Source organism: Scatophagus argus, chromosome 23 (genome assembly GCF_020382885.2).
Source record: "Scatophagus argus isolate fScaArg1 chromosome 23, fScaArg1.pri, whole genome shotgun sequence".
Classification (NCBI taxonomy): Eukaryota; Metazoa; Chordata; class Actinopteri; family Scatophagidae; genus Scatophagus; species Scatophagus argus.
The window spans coordinates 8393683-8414799 of NC_058515.1; the positions used below are offsets into that span (position 1 = coordinate 8393683).

General features: G+C 40.5%; 1 protein-coding gene across 14 annotated transcripts in view; it reads left to right on the forward strand.

The window, feature by feature from the left end:
* Positions 1-21117, forward strand: part of LOC124054617 (adhesion G protein-coupled receptor L3-like) — a 198641-nt gene that overhangs the window by 135471 nt on the left and 42053 nt on the right. For 9 of the 14 annotated variants that reach the window (XM_046380811.1, XM_046380812.1, XM_046380810.1 and 6 more), the window contains 6 exons: positions 810-913; positions 3509-3694; positions 5729-5767; positions 14345-14528; positions 19328-19450; positions 20731-20936. In XM_046380811.1, the coding sequence (XP_046236767.1) occupies positions 810-913; positions 3509-3694; positions 5729-5767; positions 14345-14528; positions 19328-19450; positions 20731-20936 (842 nt within the window). The remainder of the gene's footprint in view (positions 1-809; positions 914-3508; positions 3695-5728; positions 5768-14344; positions 14529-19327; positions 19451-20730; positions 20937-21117) is intronic. The other 5 variants (XM_046380816.1, XM_046380824.1, XM_046380818.1 and 2 more) reach the window with 1 other exon arrangement.

Below are 21117 nucleotides of genomic sequence, written 5' to 3' on the forward strand. Positions count from 1 at the left end.
TTTGAAAACACTGCATTCATGGGATTCATCTGAAATATCGCACGCCCACCAGAGCCGTTGGTTGTCACTGTCTAATAAGTATTTATTGATCCCAATTAATAAAGTAATTTTGCTCAATATTTGGAAGTTTATTTGTACTAAAGCCCAGATCGAATATTGTAAGACAGTCGCTCCCTAAATCACATCTCTGTCAGCAGAGATGGTTTTCTAGAGCCCTGTTAATTGACCTTTTGTAATGAATTCTGCTATGCCAGACTTAATTGGCGTATTTTCTCTCTCAGGCAAGAGCTGAACTGTCATGCACATGTAGACATTGTCTGACTTTTAATGATTAAATACAGACAATGTCTGGGCGAGCTCAGCCGGCCTCAGTGAAGCAACTTCGTTTCAGTCACTATAAGATAAAACCATCCAATTACATTTTGCTACATCCATTAATTTAATCACTTAAGTTTTGTGTTTCTTAGGACAGTTTTATTTGGACAAGTTTTGCAAAAAAAAAAAAAAGAGAAGCAGAAAATACAATAAGGACTGGGCTTTAGTTGAGGGTGTGTAGTCCATTGCCCATAATGAGGAAGAAGGAGGAAGGAAGAATGAGAAAATGTGGGTAAGCTTGATGTGTCCCAAGAGATCTTTGCAAAGGACCCAAACATGCACACACATGATGACAGATGTTCAAAATGTGTCACGGTAACTATTCTGTCTTTACTGACATGATTGCGTGTCTTGATTTATTAAATTTAATTGTAATGTTTTTACTGACTCTCTCTCTCTCTCTCTCTCTCTCTCCCCCCCCCCCCCCCCCCCAGGCGTGGCCTCATACACATGCCTAGGTCCAGAGGGATACTGGGACCCCCAGGGACCTGACTTTAGCAACTGCACCTCCCCCTGGGTCAACCTCATCAGCCAGAAGGTACTAAGCTGCATGATATAATGAGCAGGAAATGTGCACAGTTGGGTTGTTTGGAAAGCGTTCTTGTACTTGGCTCTGAGTTTAAATCTTATTTTTATGTCTTAATTTTGTTTTGCTTTTGTAAACATAACTGTGCCTGTTTAGCCTGTTTTAAGTTAGATTTGCAACAGCTCACAACCCATATCAAAGGTATAAAATGCTTCTTGTACTTAGACGGCTTTAGTTTTTGTGTGTTTTATCTTTTGTTCTTTGCCCCCTCTTAACTGGTCAATTAATGTGATGGATTAGCTGGAAGTTTTCCTCAACTAAGGGGTTATGCATGTTTGGCGTGGGTGGTTGGATGGCGGGTGGAGGGGGGAGAGAGAGTTGAAAACCAATACCACAGCACCACAGTCTAATGGACTGCTAATCTAGACCACTTTCTGTCCTACGACATGGTACAGCAGTCAGCTGCACTCCATACTTCTCAAGCACAAACGGTTTGAATCTCCTCCTCCACGGGCAAGTTATTATGCAAAGCTCCACATAAAGCTTCCTATGTTTAAATCTGTAATAGAATCAAATCAAAAGAGGAGGCATTTACTGCAAGTGAGGATCAGGGTTCCAGGTTATGAATTGCAATGTTGAAAATGTTCTCCCTTAAACTCATAGGACCCTGAGGCGTGCATGTTATAGCACTTACGATCGACTCAACGGCACAAAGCTCGGCCCATTAAACAAACGGCAGTTTGTAGATATGGATGGAGAATGGCTGTTGGGGAGCAAAGTAGAAGGCAGAGAAATTATCAGGTGTGCTTCTGTGCGGTGCGGCACCATCTGAGCAGCGCAATAAAGCTCCACTACAGGCTGCTGTTTGGAGAAATTAATTAAAGTGAAGTTATTTTTGAACTTGAGCGAGAGAGGCTGCTTTGCCTTCGCTGTTGCTGCATGTATTCAGCAGCAGAAGTGTGAATTTAATAGAATATTGCCTGTTATTATCGACTTGACAATCAAGTAGTGTGTGTATTTTTAACAAGTGTTATTAATGTCGTTTTTTTCTTTTTTTTTTTTTTGTTTTTTTTAAAGAAAATCACACTTCAGCAGTGTGTCTTGTGTCTTGTCGTGGCGACAGGAAGGCTTTAATGAATAACAACTTGTCAGAGATCTGGAATGCCCATCTGGCACTTCATTATTTTTCATCTAAAGCCATTGTCCTGTGTGTGGCACTGCTTGTTATCATTTGGTTTGGTTGACAAAATGAGAAAGCAATATATATGAAGAACAAAAAGAGAAAGAAATGACTGCAGATCAGCTGAAAGAGAGAGAGGGAAAAACAGAACTATTTATCCTGCAAACCTCAGCTCTCCTCATTAAGAGATGAGCAGGGAGGGAAAAGAAGAAAATATCTTCCTAAGACATGTTCCCCTGTACACAGCTCTGTGAAGACCAATTTAAGCTGCATCATTGGCTTGACTAACAAACCCAGAGGCGATGATAGCAGGTGATGCCAGAGTAAATCAGGATTGGCCTGTTTTAGTTGGTATCACTGTGGTTATAGTGCACCTAGTCTATTAGCTGAAACCTTTGGAGGTAACAGACCTTTGAACTACATCAGACCAGTTGGGTCATTTTGACTGCTAGTCCAGTTACTGTGTTTATGCTGCTGGATTATTATTATTAGATTTTTTTTTTCATGCTTCCAGCTGACTTATTTTACAGTGTGAGCAAATGTAAAAAAAAAAAAAAAAAGGTCTTAACTTGGTGGTTGTGAACATGATATCATGCTAACAAACTAAGAGCTTCGAATTTCCTGGCAAAACGTCAGCCTGCTCACCAGTTTAAGATCAATGTAGAAGACACCCTCCTTGACCCCTTAGCTCACAAACTTGTTCAGGTCCACAGTTTGTTTTCACATTTAACTTTACCGGAGAAAAAGCTTTCAGAATCGGGACTAATGGATGTGTTTGTTTTGATGAGGTTGCTGGAGTGTAAACTTCTTCAACTCCAATAAAAGAAAAGTAACAGAAAACTAAACAGTGCAAAAGTAAACAGTGGATGTGCAAGTCAGGAATGTGTTTTATTTTATTTATTTATTCATCTTTTTAATAACCTGTAACCTCAGAAACAAATGTGGTAAGATAATGGTGTGCAAAATAAAGCAAAAGTTGAAGTCTTTTAAACAACAAATAATCAGGAAACATAAGCTATCAAGCATAACAACAAACAAATATCCAGCAGGATGTACACACTGCTTCCCCCGGCTGCACTGCTCCCCAGTAGTTTCATAAAGGTGTAAGGCTACCTGGGGAAATTCCCTCAATAGTTGATTTCATAATTGCTTTCGGATACAGTATTTTCCCCACTGTACACTCAGCTGAGTACCATCTCACCACATTAATTGTGTGCAATGTACCAGCAGTTGGGGAAAAAGTGTAGGCTGAATTCCATTCATTTGTATATGGCAATTTGTCACGTTTTCCCCCATGTTTTCCATTATGTATGCTGTGGATAATAGAGTAAAAAGAGATATTTGTATGTTTCGTTCACCTGTGGAATTAAGTTATTATTATTTTTTTTTGAGGGAATATTGTGTTTTTGTCCCCTGTGTTTCTACAGATAAAAGCTGGAGAGACAGCCGCTGTCATTGCCAGAGAGCTGGCAGAGCAAACTAAGCGTAATCTTCAGGCAGGGGACATTACCTACACGGTAAAGGCCATGGTGCAGCTGGTAGATCTCCTCGACGTACAGCTGAGAAACCTCACGCCGGGTGGCAAGGACAGCGCAGCACGGAGCCTCAATAAGGTAACAAAAGAGACAGTTTCATGAGAAACATCAAAACTGCCTTTTATTCAGTTCTGCTTTGCTTTAATGGAATGTCTTGACAAGCTAACAAAGCTGGATAAACACGGCCTGCGGGAATTATGACCTATGCCTTTACTTGTCCACATGGTTCAGGTAAACCTCTGCAAAGGAGCCTCAAAATGAAGGAATTTTAGTTGAACTACTTTACGCAATGGTGCCAATTTGTAAGTCGACCTATGTCATTCTGATGCCTAAAACTTTCTGAATTTCCAAATTGGAGACCTACCCACCAGAAGAATTCAGTCCAGTCAAACCTGAACAGCTGGTTTTCATTTAATGATCTACTATTTGGCCCTGCGCTGTCACACAAAATGAGATCCACGATTTCCCTCTGGTCCAGTGCATACTGAAACACACCTACAATTTCAGGCACATCTCTTACTCTAGTATCATGTATAATGCTATCAATTTTACTTTGATTTAGTTTAAAACATGTTATCCACGTGCCATGCTTGTCAAAAGTGCTTCATTTGTACCACTTGATTTTCACTGTTGGGACAGGGTTAAGATTTCAGTGAATTGGATCTCAGCTGTGTAGGGACTTTCGTTTTTGCTGAACCTGAAGCTAATGCATTTATTCCTCGATTCACGGCAGAGCACAGTGAGGGGCACTCTGGCAAAGCGAGCTAAAATAATTCTTTCTGTCTGCTGAGCAGCCAACAGAAAAGCAAACATCAGTGAAATTCAAAATGTCAGTCGTTAATTTGCTGGAGCGGCTTCACTTGTAGAGGAACATGAACACCTGTTCTCAGATAGCTTTTTCGGGACGGTTTTTATTTCATTGCCGCAACAGACACAGATGTCCCCATTGAGATTTTAGTGCCAGTTCTCTCCAATGGAGAGAGGAGGCAGTAAAGATGGCCAAAAGGCCTCAGAAGAGAACATGATGAGTAAATTCACATTGAGGAGCAACTACAGTTTATAATACCTCTTGAAAAGAAGGTTTCCCATAAAATACATTCTACCGCTGCAGTCGAGATTGAGGTTGTGGTCATAATTTTCTGTTGTAGAAGTGGTGTTAAAAAAAAAAAAAGCAGTTCCATTGAAGGGAAAAAAAATCTTTTGAACACCAGGATAATTTATTCAAGAGGTCAAGGGCTTACCTGTACTTTGTAGTTCCCTGTCCTCTGACACACACTCTATTATTTTAGCAAGCAGCATCCAAGGAGAAAAATGGCCCTACAGCTTTCCTTTGTTAATGAGAGCACTCCCCAAGGCAGCTCCAGAACCCAATGAACTATTCCTCTCTGCTCCGTTGCTGATGTTTACCTCTCGCATTCAATCATTTCGACACAATCTGCAAAGAGCTAAGCGAACTAAAGAATTTGGGAGGGGTTTGATAGCGCAGCACAATGCCCCCTGCCAGCAGACAATGAAAAGATTGAGTTGGCAAACTCTGTGATCCATGTCATTTTCACTATCAAAGGCTTGTTGGCTAACGGTACAGACAGGACTGTTTCCGGAAGTGTGGGCTGTGATGTAGAGCAAAATGCTCCTTTATGAAGAAATGGTACTCGTTGGAGCTAATCTGCATGGGATTTAGCATGGTACCAGAGCCTAGCTGTTAAGCCACACAGTAGCTCTGACAGCTACCCTATCATAACTCATTAAAATTATTCACTCTCCATGCAGTGCTAAAAGCCTTTCTGTGAGCCAGAACCTCCTGTCATTTTTCAGGGTTGCTAAATTGTTGTTAGCACTAACTTTCCTTTAGAGGTGGCACAGGTTCATAGAATTAGCAGGTCTCCTGAGGTTTCACATGAAAAATAAAAACAAGGTGCACCCCTGCCATGCTAATTAACACAAGAGTCTCTGCTGTTTTTCCAAGATGATGTGTAATTATGATATATATATATATACTTCTGTTTTAGGGTGTATTTTTACCCTGTTTTTTTGTAAGTTAAGAAGAAGTGTATTTGGAATTGTTTGAGTCGTTGACTTGTAGCTAACTCTTGCTTTTTCTTTCGGTTGCAGCTACAGAAACGAGAGCGCTCTTGCCGGTATTATGTTCAGGTATTTGGACCAGATTTCCCTCATACCCTGTTCTCCGTTTCTTCATTGTGTCTACTGTGCTGTCATTTTCATATTTACCACGTTATTGGTTAAGTAATTTGTCATGACTTTGACTTTTGAAGTGGTTTTGTGTTAAAACCAAATACAAAGCCACAAAAACAAAGTCAGTATAAATGTATACCATCATACACTGCATTTCTGCTTTTATTTCATTAAAGGGTCAAATTTAATTAGTATCATGTAATTTACATCCAAGGAAAAACCTAAAGATATGAGTCATATGTTATCGTTTTACCCTGCATGCATACGTCACGACGTTCTCATCTCTTCTCGAATACATTTGGCATGAGCATGCGGATGAGAATTTCTTGATTTTTAAATGCCAAACATCTATTGTGGATTCCTCAGGTTTCTCAGTCATTTTAAATCTGCCTCAAAGCTGTCACACCAGCACTGCTTCCAGTGAAACAGCCCACATAAGTGGATAGTATCAGTCAAAAACTGAGCTCTTAGGCATGTAACACACTTCTACATTTCTCAGCAAAAGCTTAAGAGCAGAAAAGAAGTGACCTCATTACCCAGCAAGTCAACTTCTAACTACTAAGTCAGCCAAAGTCATGACATGTTATGATTCTCCTTGATGCATAATACATATGTGTCCCAATTTAGGGGAGGTCTCTGTTGCTTCACTCAGCTATTTCTCGGGCTACTGAGTGATTTTGTTTTCCCTGGGGTGACATTTTACCTGTCAACAGAATCATTTCTACCTTGACAAGAGAACTGTGAAGTAAGTTGACATCCCTGTCTTCCGTACAGATGGCTCCAATAAAGCTGCACATTAGAGCCAGATGTTGTCGCATATCTATGCTCCGCGGCGCTCATGTTAAGCAACATGAGTTTGCCTCAATTCCACTGAGGCACATCAGAAAGCACTTAACTATGTATATGATTGTGCAAATAACATCCAAGTGGAATGTATGTTTGTGTAGGCTTTGGCCGGCCCACATGTGCAGATGGGTTTGTGAGAGTGAAAAGCTGAAAGGATTATTTATTTATTTATTTTCCTATTGTCAATAAAGGCCATAAAAAGGTTCAACAATGAACCAAAACTGACAATTGTGAAATAATTGCAGCCAAAGCCTGAAGTGGTTATTTCTTTTGTGTCACAGACAACCATTGTTGGCCAACAGAATGAAAAAGACATCATGGAGCCGCAGACATGATACTTCATGAAACAAACACGGGCATAAATAGGAATCTCCAGACGTTCTTAGCAGCTCTGGGAGGGTTTTCTTTAAGTGCGGTAGTGCTTTGAGCCAAATGTTAACGTGCCGATAATAACAATGCTGTTACGCTGATATTTAGCAGGTAAAATGATTGCTGTTATCGCCATCTTAGTTTCACATGCTAGCATGCTAGCATGTGCTAGTTGACACTAAACCCCGAGCGCATCTGATTCCTCCTCTGTTCCGTTCCCTCACCGCGCCGACAAATTCAAGCAACAGTTAAGAGCTTTCACTTGACGAACCAGAATAATTCAGCAACATCTGGGGCCTTAGGTAAACACTGGCTTTGACTGCACGTGCTGCCAGCCTTTGAGGGACTTTCATTGATTAGGGAAATTTGGCAGTGTTTTCTCCAACGGGGCCCTGGTGGTTGACATAAGTGGGATTAGCAGAGGAATACAAAGCAAATGAGAGGCGCACCTGCCTCTGTCGTCCCTCTGCTCGGAGACCTGCTGGTAGAGCTGAAAACAGACTTCAACGGTGCTTTGGGAAAAGGCAGATTGTGCGAGCGCAGGTGTGGTTGCGGTAAAGGAGGACGTAGTCTAAAATAAAACGCTTGAGGTTGATGTCTAAATGAGTTGAGGACTGACTCTCATCTTGACTGAGCGCTTCTGTCTTGTTTAAGTGGTAAACTAGTACATGACATTTGATTTCACCTGTTGCTGAATTCTTCATCTCATTAGGATCATCAGGAAATTTCAAAACAAAGAGCTTCATTTTGCCGTTTCAGTCACATATTCGCAGGCTCCTGTCGTCTTTTGATTCTGGGGGGATGAAACAGTTAGTAACTATGACTACTGCTCAGTATTTCTTGTTCATAAGCAGTTTTGTCTGCCACATGTCATAGCCAGTTTGATTCCACTGAACAGGATTTGGCCTTGATAAAGCTACAAAGCATATAATGATCAACTCCCTGTTCTTAACATTCGCCCTGCAGGAATGTTTCTCTGTTGTGCCCTTTGATTTCGAACAAACACGATAAAAATAGCAGCTTCCTGCGCCTTTTGGTTATATTAGTGGCAGCTTTTTTATAGGCTGTGACATTATGGTCGTCCATTATTGTGATTATGTCCATCTATATTTTATTAAAGCTTTAGTGAAACTCGCTAGCTTTGAATGGCTTTTCCCTCTGGCATTTATTTTGTTTTAAAGTTAAAGATGTGGGATCTACAGCATGTGAATACCACAATTTCATAACAAATAAGATCAAAATAATATCTTGTGCCTTAGTAGGAGCCAAGTTAGTGTGAATGTGTAGGATACAGGGAGGATATTCAGCCCCAACCCCTCATTAAAATGACACCTTTGCATGCATGACTAGGAGGAGTGTCACACGGCAGGATGACCTTAGAGCAGGCGAAACAGAGGGAGGCTTCTCGTTCGGAAATATAACGAGATGATAAAATTTCCCTGGTAGTCAATTTGTTGAACGATGAAGATAACCACATCCTTATAAACAGAGACCTCCTCATCTCACCTGCGGAGCAGAGTTCTGCCTGAATAATCAGTGTGAGCTGTTTCTGCTCAGCGGAGAGAGTGGAAAGATCTCTCAAAACGCTCAGGAATTTATGTTTGTGGTTATTAATTTAGTACGATCTTCAGAATATACTTTTTTTGGGTTTTTTTTTGTAATTCGACTCAAGTTGTCTATCAGTACACATATAGGTCTCAAATAATAGCATAAAAGCTTAAATAACCAATACAAATAAGTACAGGGAGATGCTCAGTAGCTGAGTAAAAATACTAATCAGGGATGGAAATACTTGCACTCGTTTCCTCTCATGGTAAATTTTCATATCACTGATTCCAACTGTACTACAAAAGAGTCATGTCACCCTCATCTTTTCACTTTATAATAGAAAACTTAGTTAGCCAACTTAGTTAGCCAATTTAGTTCTGTGAAACTCAAAGCTCACTGCACGTTTCAAATTAAAAGTGCGCACACAGTGAGGTGCCAGAAACTACCAGAAACTATAGTTCATCGTACTAACAGATGTGTAAGAAATCCAAAAAGACTAAAGTGCAGTAAAACATACAAACAGGGAAACTTAGGAATGAAGGCACATTTGTAACTCTTTAAAATAAAGGTCTGCATCTCTCTGATATTGCATTAAATAAAGGGCCTCTGTTTGGAACTAGTACAATAGTAAGATTAAACCTAAGACAAAGAACACCACAGTAATCCCTCAGAAACTCACATACACCTCGCTTACTACAGAGAAAAGGTTTCATGAAATATTGAACAAGAAGGTTGCAGAGATTCTCAAAGACAGATGATTTTGCCAGCAGGTACAATGAAACACAGTGAATGAAATACAGAAATGATGCAACAGTTTCAAGATGCCAACAGACATATAGAACAGGACAGAGAGAACAAGATATCCCACCTTGTTTGTGTTGTCCCCCACCACACACACACACACACACACACACATTTCGAGATCTGCCTTCAACTTCAGTGAGAGAAAACAAGTGAGAAGAACCAAATGGTGAACAGGAAGGGAGGAGTGAGGAGGAGGTGCAGGCTAGAAAGGGACGAGAGGGAGATCAGCCTCAGCCAGAATCAATTTCCCAGACCCAGAGTTCATTTCATCAATCAGCACACGGATAGAAGCACACACGCAAACGCACACGCACACACACGTACACACACACACACACACGGGTTGGTTTGGACTTCTGCCAAGCACACGCTAGCTAATGTCCACCTCTCCCTTCCTTCCTTCTGCATTGGAATAAATGCCCTGTGCACTGCAGCTTTTCAAGCACAGCCCTCATCCTTGTTCCAAGTGGAACATTCCAACAGTGAGACTAGTTAACAATGAGCATTTCCTCATGTACCACAAACTATAAGATAGATAGATAGATAGATACCGCATGCTTACCTTCTTTCAGTACAGGAAAATAAAGTAGCTTAAAAAAATGGTTGGGAGTTTGCAGGAGCAGAGTGAGCTGCTACATTTGACAGATGGAGTGGCAGTGTGCTAATAGCAGTAAAATAGCAAGCCGCCATCACGTCTCTGCGACTCAGCTGCACAGGCTATGATGATGGTACTGGTGTGGCGCTTAGGTGCACCCCTCCCCCTCTTTCTCTAGACATTTTCCCCCGCTGAGGCTGGAAATGATCTTCTCACACTGCTCTCATGAAATTTTGCAGAATGAGCCCAACATTTTCAAAATGCAATTATCCTGCTCTGTGCAAGAAAAGCAGGAGAAACAAGATGCCCCATATGGTGACGGATTACATGGAGGAAACACAAATACAAACAGACAGGGCTCTGGCAGTGAGGTTGCATCACGGAAAGAAAAGACATGGAGTTCTGGTTGGTGTAAATATATGAACTTTCTTAAATTATTTGACTTTAACTGTGTCATTTTCAACCTAAGTTATTTAATCATTACCGACTGAACACGACCTTAACCCACTTGTTATGTGTAACCTTATTGTTACCATGTTAGTTTAAATGAATAGTTTGATTAGTTGGTCACCTCGCAGTGAGGACAAGAAGTGTCCACGAAATAGTTTTCTTTTGCACGGATTCAACAAATAACGAATAAGGTGCTAATTAGTGAGAATTGGAGGTGCTGATTTTGTTATCTTGGCACTTTACTAGCTGTTTTTCCTGTGTTTCTGCACTTTTAAACATGATGCTAAGCTAACCAGCTGCCAGGTGTAGCCTCATATTTATTATATATAGACATGAGAATGACATCAATCTTTTAATCTGTCTCTGAGTAAGGGCAAACGAATAGGACGCTTGAGAGCGAATCTAAAATGCTGTCAGCGTGAGCTGTCATATGTGTTTATGTTCTCACAGTGTACTTCAGAATTCACCTGATCTAGCACTCACATAAAAGGGCTTTTTGGAAGTTGCCACTTGGATTAAACTAAACCCATCCATTAACCTTTGAGGCCCCCTAAAATGGCTTTTTTTCTGTGTGTGTGTGTTTTTTTTTGTTGTTGTTGTTTTCCATTAAATGGTGGTTTGGGTCAGGATTTCATTTATGAGTTCAAACATTGGCAGGACATGGACTGCAAAATAGATACTAGTTTTTTTCAGTTTATTGTTGTCACTTTATAGAGGAACAACAAAGGAGAGAAGTGATGTGTTTTCCTCTTGAATGACAGGCCATCTTTCATTTGAGGGCACGGTGGATTTTGGGATTCTTGTTGCTCAAATAGTCTCAAAAAGTCTCTGACGGACTTCAAACTGCTTATAAGTTTACAGATAAAACATATACCCACAGGCTCCATGTGGAAGGATGTGTTTGGGTAGACCAACCCAAAATCTATCAGAACATTTTATCAGATAGACTTTTTATATATGCCCCTGGGTGCCAAATCTGTCAGCAGAAATACTTTTCACAAAAGAAGAGTTGGTTTTGATCTAAAAAAATATATATAAATGTGCAAATTTGTCATGCGTTTGGCATAAGAGCCATAGATGGGATTTTAAATAGCCTGTACATTTGGAAGATTTTCATGTTTTCAGATAAATGAATGGATTATGGTCACTCTTGGTTTGGAAGGAAGTTATCAGTGGATTGGCTCATGTCAGTGTTTCAGGCTTTTGCTTTTCTTTATTGAGATGGTTTCCCTAAATGTTCAGCTAAAAATAGTAAAAATAGAGTTAGGTTTGCTCTGTTCAAATATTACAATATCTGCCTAACAACACCTCTGAAGCGCATTAATGCACACTTTATGACTTGTTTGTTCAATCTGCGCATAATAAAGCTAACCTTACAGACATGAGAGTGATATCAGTTTTCCTATCTGTCTGTTAAAAGGCAAATAAAATAAAAACAACATTTCCCAAATGTCACTCTTGTATTCAATTTGTGACACTTTGGAGATCTTCACCTTTAATGTGGCCCATGTAAGACCTTCAGCTTCCTCGAAAAGGACATGAGATCAGTGTTAGCTCTAGCGTTGTTTGACACGTATAGACAGCAGGGTAGCCCATACCCAGGGGAGGCATTTCTCATTGAGTATGACCTTTTTGAAAGTGACAGTCAACACACAAACTTAGACAAGTAATAACATGCTTCCTGTTGGTGATTATAAAGGAAAGTTTGTTTGGTTTTTTTTTTGTTTTGTTTTCATTACATTACATGTGGAGTGGGTGTATGCTCAGGCCCAGGTAATTGTCTCATCTGTAAAACGTACACTGACTCACCATCCTTCCATCATGGAAATGTTCCGTACTCTACAGTTTTCATATTATGATTTCATTATCTGTTAGAATGAGGGAGAACTGGCACACTGTTGCGGCGCCAGTCAGAAAACTGATCTTTATTCCAATATTCATTTTTGATACATACTGTATACCCTGCCCTTGGTTGTTTTATTCACTCTTGTTTATCAATTATCCATTGTATATTCCCTCCCCATCAAGTTTCCGAAGCATCACTCTGGCTTTGGGCTGAGCTAGTCTTCGCTAGTCGTCTCTTGTGCATGCAAAAAAGCGAGACAGCCTCCCTGTGCGAGTCCATCAATCCTTTCCCTGAATAACCATTACTTCAATGTTTTAAGAAGTGCGGGAATATAAAAAAAAAAATAATAATAATCTTGCCTTGGTGAAGAAAGGAAAAAAGAAATGTCAGTGCCTGAAGAAAAAGAGCTCCGTAATTGAGAGTGAATCAACCTCTGCCTCTAGCTGAATGTCAAAAGGTGTGATTGGAGATTGGCTGCAGATAATGAATAATTACATCAAAGACCGTAGACTGTCTATGCATGTGTACGTGACGCTTTGCACAGGTTTGTCTGTATACAAGCAGAGGTGTGTGTTCACTCTTGCGTCAGTCTTCCACCACGTGTGTGTGTGTGTGTGTGTGGCTGTGTTTGGGTGTGGGTGGTTTAATGTGTGCAGGGTATGTTTTGAATGAGGAAAAGCCAGCTGGTGCTATTTGAAATTCTCTGCCAGTGTGCCAGTGAGTTGAACCATCAGTCCTTCGTCTCCTGTTGCTATCACAGTCATTTAAAACAAACATATAGCTTAACATTATAATGTAATTGTCTGTGTGTGTGTGTGTGTGTGCGTCACACTTGTGCTTCACGACTGTAAAGCCAGTTTCTTTTTCCCTTCTTTCTTTTTTTTTTTTGTTTAAATCAGGAATTCATTGGATACACTCAAGCACATGATTTCTCTTATCGCCTGTGGCTTTATCCCCGTGCTGTTTTGGAGTCATGCTAAAACTCTTATTCTCTTTCATAATCCATTGATCAAAAAGGGGATCTAAGCAAAGTTCACAGAGAATTTCTATGGCGTGACACCCCCTGTTTTTGACATACATCATGGCTCCCATGTTTAGGATTACAAGTGAGTAAACACAAAGTTTTCAGGTGTGTGGTTGCCTCTGTGGAGGGAATGTTACCATTATTAGCAGTGCAGGAAATTTCTAATAATTATGCATTTGACCACCTACTGTACTGGAATGGCTTAGAAATAGCTTTTTTTTTTTTTCCCCCACTGGCACTCGGACTCATTTTGTTCTTCGGAGCAGTGGCTCCAGAGATGAATTGCTTCGCTTGACCGATTAGTATTCCGTTTTTTAAATCTCGCTATTGGCATTTCTGAATCTTTAATGGTTCTTAATTTTTCATCCTGACTTGAGAATGCTCTCGTTTCTTCTGTGCTTACTTGCCTCGGCATTGTTGTGGGGAGATTAAAGAGGGCATAATAGTTGTTCTCTGCCATAAATATGCGGGAGATATGGTTGCTACCAGCTAATACCTCTTACATTCGTTGGAATGTCTGGTTCGTGTTTTTTTGTAGTGCTCTTGTGTATTGGGATCGTCTGCATGGAAGAACATTAATCACTCCAATTAAAGACTCTGGCCTCAAGTCATGTAAGAACTGGCCTCTAGTCTTGTAAGCGTTGGCTCTGATTCATTTACATGATTAACTCTTGTAGCAGATAAAAGGTAACGAAAGCAACATAAGAACATATTCGGTGTCGTTACAAATTGAGGCATTGCTGCTGCTGGTTGACAGTCCATGTCCAAAAGCATAACTTGTAAATGAATTGCAAATAGGGTCATGAAATTGTTAAGTAGAAAGATGATTATGTTGTGTATGTATGAGTTTTCTGCTCAAATGAAAATCAGGGAACACTTCACGCTCCGTCTTTGCACAATCCCACAGGATTGCATGATTTGTTTTTCAGTCCTAGACTCTTTTTGATCTTCCTTCACTCACATCATACCGTTTACCAAATCACCATGTCAAACAACAGCAGTTCCAGGCCAGCTAAGCTTCTTTTCACTAAATCAATGGTTTGGGCTCCTCAGGCCATGGTGGAGACGGTGAACAATTTGCTGCAGCCGCAGGCCCAGGGAGCGTGGAGGGAGCTGAGCACAGGCGAGCAGCTGAGAGCCGCTACCATGCTGCTGGACACGGTGGAGCAAGGGGCCTTCGTCCTGGCAGACAACTTGCTGAAGACTGACATTGTGCAAGAGAACACTGACAACATCCGTGAGTACATGCTAAGTTTATCTGCACATGAAAATGTCACTTTGTGCAAATATATGTAAAAAAAAAAAAGCTTATTTTGCAAGAGAGAAGAAAGTGAAAGACAACCTCCAGACATGTTTTAGGAAAATACAATGCTTGAAGTGATAATTTGTGCCTTATATGGTAACTTGCTCACTTGAAAAAGAGTTTTCAGTCCAGATGGCTTCCTGATGATGCACTTTTCAAGTTCTGTTTGAGGGGATGCTTAAAATTCTGATAATCATTCTAGGATGTACGTGATGCTCATAAAATTTTATTCACCGTTTTATATTCACTTACTTTCTTGTGATTATCAAGACTTTTTGGGCCAGTGTACCAAGTGTGGCCGCTGTGCCAAGAATCGCCTCACAGCTCAACACTGTTCCAGTTAATATCTTGATTTCTGTTTCATTTCATGAAAGCTATATGCCAGCAATTAAAAAAAAAAAAAAAAAAAAAAAACACTTAAATTTTATTGTCGTCATCTTTCATGAGTAAACCATCTTGGGCAGGATTAAGTTAATTTCTCCTCAAGCTGCTGGCAAACAAGTTATTAGCTCAGCTGGAAGACTCAGTATTGTCAATTATGATATTTAGAAAATTACATGCAATCATAACATTTAAAGCAGTGTAGCATGTGCGCAGCTGAATGTTTTTGTTCGGTTTTAAGTTTTCTCCTGGTCTTTTGGAAGTGTTTCATCTGTCACTGGTCTTACCAGTTGCACAGGGGTTACAAAGTTCACCGTACTGCTATTGATCCAGGGCGCTCTCGTATTGACAGCAGAGCTCTTGAGACTGAGGAACAAGTGTGAAGGTCACTGGATTAATGCTTTCTCCCTCACAGGAGGTTAAGTTTGGCAGGGCTGCTTATGGCTGATGGCAGTCAGCTGTGAACTGACAATTATCTCAAATGATTGTGTTCATATTCGTGTCAATTATTAGGCAGAATTAACCACTAGTCATGCAGATCAGGGATCAGCACTCATTATTCGGTGTATAAATACCAAGTGAGCACAGATAATGGAACTTGTGTCATCAAACATTTTTCCTTAGCAGTGAATACCCCAGTCAGTTGCACAAGAAAATTTGAATCTATAGATTGTGTTTACAAGCCATTTACAAAGCACCAAATAAGATGGAATCAAATAACCTGTTTTGTAGATGGTGGCTAGTGGAGCGAGGGGAATTAAGAAAAAAATTGTTATAATGTAATGTAACGTAATATAATGTATCGCCCTCTTCTCTGAACAAGTGGGGTTTTGGGTTTTTTTTTTTCCCATGTTCCCATTGCTATGGCAACCTAAAAATATAGGTCTACTGTCTTAAAAGGAAGCAAGCGTAAGGAGAATTAATAAAAAGGATTTTATTGTATCTGGCACACAATTCATCTGGGTATTAAGGAGATTCTGGGCTCGTTTGGAGAAGGGAATGAGACGATGCCTGCTCGACTCGAGTGAGATTTTATGGCGCAAAGTGGTAGTCTGGTTAATTATGTGCCGGTGACATGTTTACTAGGCCTTATCTTTCTGTTTGCTCTGCTTATTTTTTGCAGCCGGTTGTCTTCCGCAATCTCTCATCCCATGCAGGGTAGTTAAATGAGGACAAGGAGACCCACTTAAACATTTGTAATCACTACAGCAGCTAATTATCGATGCCTCACATTGACTTACATCTAAAGTGAAGGGTTTTGTGTGCGCAGGTGTGCTGTAGCTCAAAGGCATTGCACCTGGTGACACGCTCTCAATGTCAGGGCGAGACGGCTTTCTTGCTTTAAAGCGAATCCTAAACAGTAAGAAAGCTTCGTGCCAATTTTCGGCTGTAGCTGATAATGAGATCTGTTTTCTCTGCTTTCCAAACCAAGGATATTTCCTCACCCATTGTGCCTGTGTTTGTGTTTACACATCACAGTGCATGTGCTTGTCTAGGGCTTTGTCTGTGCAAAAGTGCGCTTCACTCTCTGCATGATAATCTTTTGAGCAGATTTCTGCCGATTAGAGTATATTGAAGGTATAGCCTTAGGGTCCAGCAACCACTATGGCATCAAAGAAATTCCCTAAAGCCCATCGTAAGCTCTTTTACACAACCACGTGGGGAAGACAGAGTGAGAGAGGGAGAAGAAAAATGCTTCCTTTATTCTGAAGGCAGGCTTGGAATCCAGGCTATGGTGAGGTATCTGGGGTATTGTCTTAGCTAAGTTGAATAGGAATGTATCACCAAAACCCCCTGGCCTTTGCGAAAGCACAAGAGAATGTTAATACAAAGGGGGTTTTTTTTTTTTGTACAAGAAAGTATGAGAAGCTTTGGTATGAGAATGGATACAAAGGGAGGATTAAATGTGGCCTCTTTGTATCTTTTCGTGGGCACTAACCTTTATCAAAGACAGAGGTGTCATCGTCCGCTGACATCAGATCATCACTTGAATACCTTACCGGGCTTAATGAAGTTTCTGGGTTTTTGTCTTGGTGAAATTGCGTTTCAAGTTGGTACCCTCCACTGCAGACAAAAGCCAGTTTTATGTGTTGCACAAACAATTTTAGCCATTAGCTTAGAGACATATTAGAGGTGAATCTTGTTGACACTGACATTCATCCTATTTTCCTGATCATAAATCACCCCCTCCGACAGATGAAGCCCGCCTATGCGACTGTTGGTCCATCTCAAAATACACCATGTGTTTCATTTATCACATTTAAATGAGTCAGAGGCATTTACATGAAGGCAGAGCAAATGGTTATGTTACATTCGGTGGGAAAAGAAGGGAGCTGTCACAAAAAAAATCTAAGTTCAAATGAAGATACACCTGAGAAAACTTAACTTAACAAATCCTTAAACATGAACTTTAAATATTAGTTACATCGGCATGCAAACAGCATTATAATGGCCAAGTCAACATAGTAATAAAAGGATCAAGTCCCAAATTTACCCACGCTGTACCCCAACTGGAATGCAATTGGCCTCATGTTCTCTGTCTGGAATAATTCAGTGCCCCGTTAAAGTTTCCAGAGGAACTGAGTCCTGCTCGTTTTTGCATTGTAATCAGGTAACATACATAATTTAATAACAACTGTGAAATCGAAACGCGTCAGTGTAAAACATGAGTTGTTTGCAGCCAGGAGAAATCCCCCCCCCCTGTAAAATAACAGTGTGTCATTTTTACACTTTGGTTATTGCATGGATCAAACAAACAAGAAATAAAGCATTAATTAGTGAGCTTTATGATCAAGCAAGCCTAGCTGTTAGATAAATATGCTGATGCTGCCAGCAGTTGGTTATCTACTGTTACTGTATTTCAACATACAGCAGTTGTGCATCTATCTTTTTGACATTCATTCACAAAAACTAGTATCTTCCCTCACCTAAACCACATCAGGGCAGCTTGTTTACTTATGCCCACCACATCGGATGGTCCATCCAGTATGTCTACCTGTCCATCTACCTGTCAGGGAATCAGGAGATTCACCTCAGTGCTTTGGGAGTTCCTGTGACATTGAGGAATGCAGAGGCTTCACGCAGGTCACCCGCACTTCAGATGACAGCACACTCGACTGCGTTATTACACAGAATTGTATCATACTTTGATTGAAGGAGCTTTTCATTTCAGCAATTCTCCTATCAGCAGCTCATTTTCCTCTGCTGTATGACGCCAAAGTCTTTGAACCATAAATTAGGAGCTTGCCTCAGACACAACAGCTGTTGAGCTGCCGCAGAAGCGAGCTTTTCTTCCCTAGCTGGTCTTTATCTCCTCCTTGTATCTCTCTCTCTCTCTCTCTCTCTCTCTCTTTCTGTTCTTGAAAAAGATTCCTTAAAATGAAGGCATCGTTTTTTGTTGTTTTTTTTTTTTCCAAAGGGCAAAAGACACCCCTTTGTTGTTACAGTTTAAGAGGAAACAATGTCACCTGAATACTTGATAGTCACTTGATTAAGAGGCCTGTAGTGTAACACTAACCTCCCCTGCACCCAGAGAATTGAGAGGGAGGCAGTACTTCAAAGCTTTGTGAAATCAGGCAAGGATGTGTTGCATTTAGTGCTCGTTGGAGATGCATTGATTAATAAAATAAGCCACTGCAGGAGAGAGGCTTTTGGAATCGATGAAGTGAATTCAAGATATGTTTGAAGTTTTCTTATTGCTGCTGCTATGGTTTTTAATGGCAGTAATAACAAGTCACATGCAAGTCAAGTGCAAAGCATCTATGATCATTTTTATAAATGACTTAGTTTAACACTTTTGTTATTATATTAACACACATAAAAAGGGATATCATATATCTTGCCTTGGCTTTGCAGTATTTGACATCCTTGTTTGTTTTTTCAGACAGTCGAGTGTTATTTAGTGCCAAAATGGACATATTGAAGCTAAGATGATGTGAATGACATTCTATTTAAAAACTGGAAAGTGGAAATGATGATGGGTCCCATTATGAACGCAGGTCAGAGAAATAATTGGACCTTTTCAGAAGTGTGTTTACCATCTCCCACCAGCAGGGCTAAGCTAACCAACTGTTGAACAGAGCCAAAGTAGCTTTTTCCCTCTGCTTCTACATTTTATGCTAAGCTAAGCTAGTGACCCGCTCACCCCAATTCTGTACTCTGTAAATCAAATAACTGCATTGCTTGTTTCAGTTTGGGCCTGAGCTGGAACATTGCATTCTGTTGAGCCTCTCTAGTTCCTTGGCTATACAGTATGCAGCGATTTTATGTCTATTAGCTTGTGTATCATAAAAAAAACAGATTTATTGATTCCTAAATGCCATCTTGATTGGGTTTGTTCTGTATGTGTGCAGAGCTGGAGGTCGCAAGGATGAGCACAGATGGGACTTTGCCTGATCTGAAGTTCCCACAAACCGGAGGGCAGGGCAACTCCATTCACCTCTCGGCAAACACGCTAAAGCAGCACGGAAGAAACGGTGGGTAGTCAAACCTTTGAATCTGCTTTTATTGGTCCGCTATTGTTGGTCTGAAGTGTAATCATGCCTCAAGCACAACTTCAGTTGGTTTAATATTCAGGCTTGTGATCATAATGTGACTATATTAGAAATAAAGTATTACCTGGAAAAAAATTGTGTGTACAAGATCCACTGAAATAAATAAAAAATTCTGTGTTTTTTTTTTTTTTTCCACGCTAGGATATGCAATTTGGCTGAATTAAACACAGAAGCCTGAGAATAACTTACAGTTTGTTTCTCAGATCTTTTGTTGGGCGGCATATAAAGCACAGGGATCGTTACGCAGTCTTCAGACGGGACCCTGGCTGTAGAATTAGATACACTCTAACGCTGCCACTGAACTGTAAATGAGGCAGTTAGACACAATGCGTAGCTGTTTTCAGGAGCAATGCCGGCCCATTTTTAGACTTTATTATCAGCTCATGCAAATCAGAAAGGACTCAAGCTGCGCCCAGTACCTCTCAGTTGGATGACTAAGTCAATGTCCAGCCGTGCTCAGGCCGATCATTATAGCAGGGTGGCGGATATTTCCCTATCCTCCAGTGCCATAGCACCCAAATTGTTTTCTTTTCATCTGAGTGAGTGATCTCAGTCACGGCGGGAGGGAACTCGCTTTCATATCAGTGCTCAAAAAGTGAGACGGCAGGAGGGGGAAGCGATGTGTATGAGAGAGAAAGAGACAAGGAAATTATTAACAAGAAAAAGGTTCGTTTGGACAGTTTGTCAGTCCAAATAGCAGAGTGGCAGTTGCATTATATGGATGCTAAATTAAAATAACTGATGTTGATGTTCTCCTTTTCATTGTCTTACATGGAAGTATTTTGGAAACCTTGACATTGGTCTTTTTCATAACTGATTCTTGAGATAACTTCTTTTTTAATTTTTTACGAGGTGCTTCTGCCACTCAACGACATCAAGGTTCTGTATTTCGAACGTACCCGCAGCAGGGCACATCTTCAGAGCTTTTTAAGTTTTTAAATAAAATCATTAACATTGTTTACTGTCCCAGAGTTGACTAATCAAATTGAAGCTGATGTTGCTCTTAAATCATTTCCCTTCATTGCTTTTGGCAGCCAGGTTCCTAAATCTTGAAGAGAGGATTATTTTGCAGAAGCAGATTAACTTTCGTGGTTTTCGAGTGATGCCACGCGTGTGTGTAATATTGATCACACGCTGAATACACATGCCATGTTGTGTATTCTTCGATCAACTGAACACTTTCCCCTACGGGCCTCTTGCAGGTGAGATTCGGATCGCGTTCGTCCTGTACAAACACATCGGGGTCTACCTTTCGACGGAGAATGCCAGCATGAAGCTGGGCAGCGAAGCCATGGCTACCAATTACTCTGTCATCGTCAACTCGCCGGTTATCACAGCTGCCATCAACAAGGACGCTAACAAAGTCTACCTCTCTGACCCTGTCATTTTTACCATCAGACATCTACAGGTAATTCCCTGTCTCTTTAGTGTTTGTATTGAGATGTGTTTTGTTTTTACTTTGATGTGACTGCCTGTGCATTTAGTGTGCTTTTTATCTCCTTTACTCACACACAAAAACACACTTGCATAAGCACTTTCTTGATGGAACCCTTTCATCACAATTTTCTCTATCCCTGAAATGCAACGAA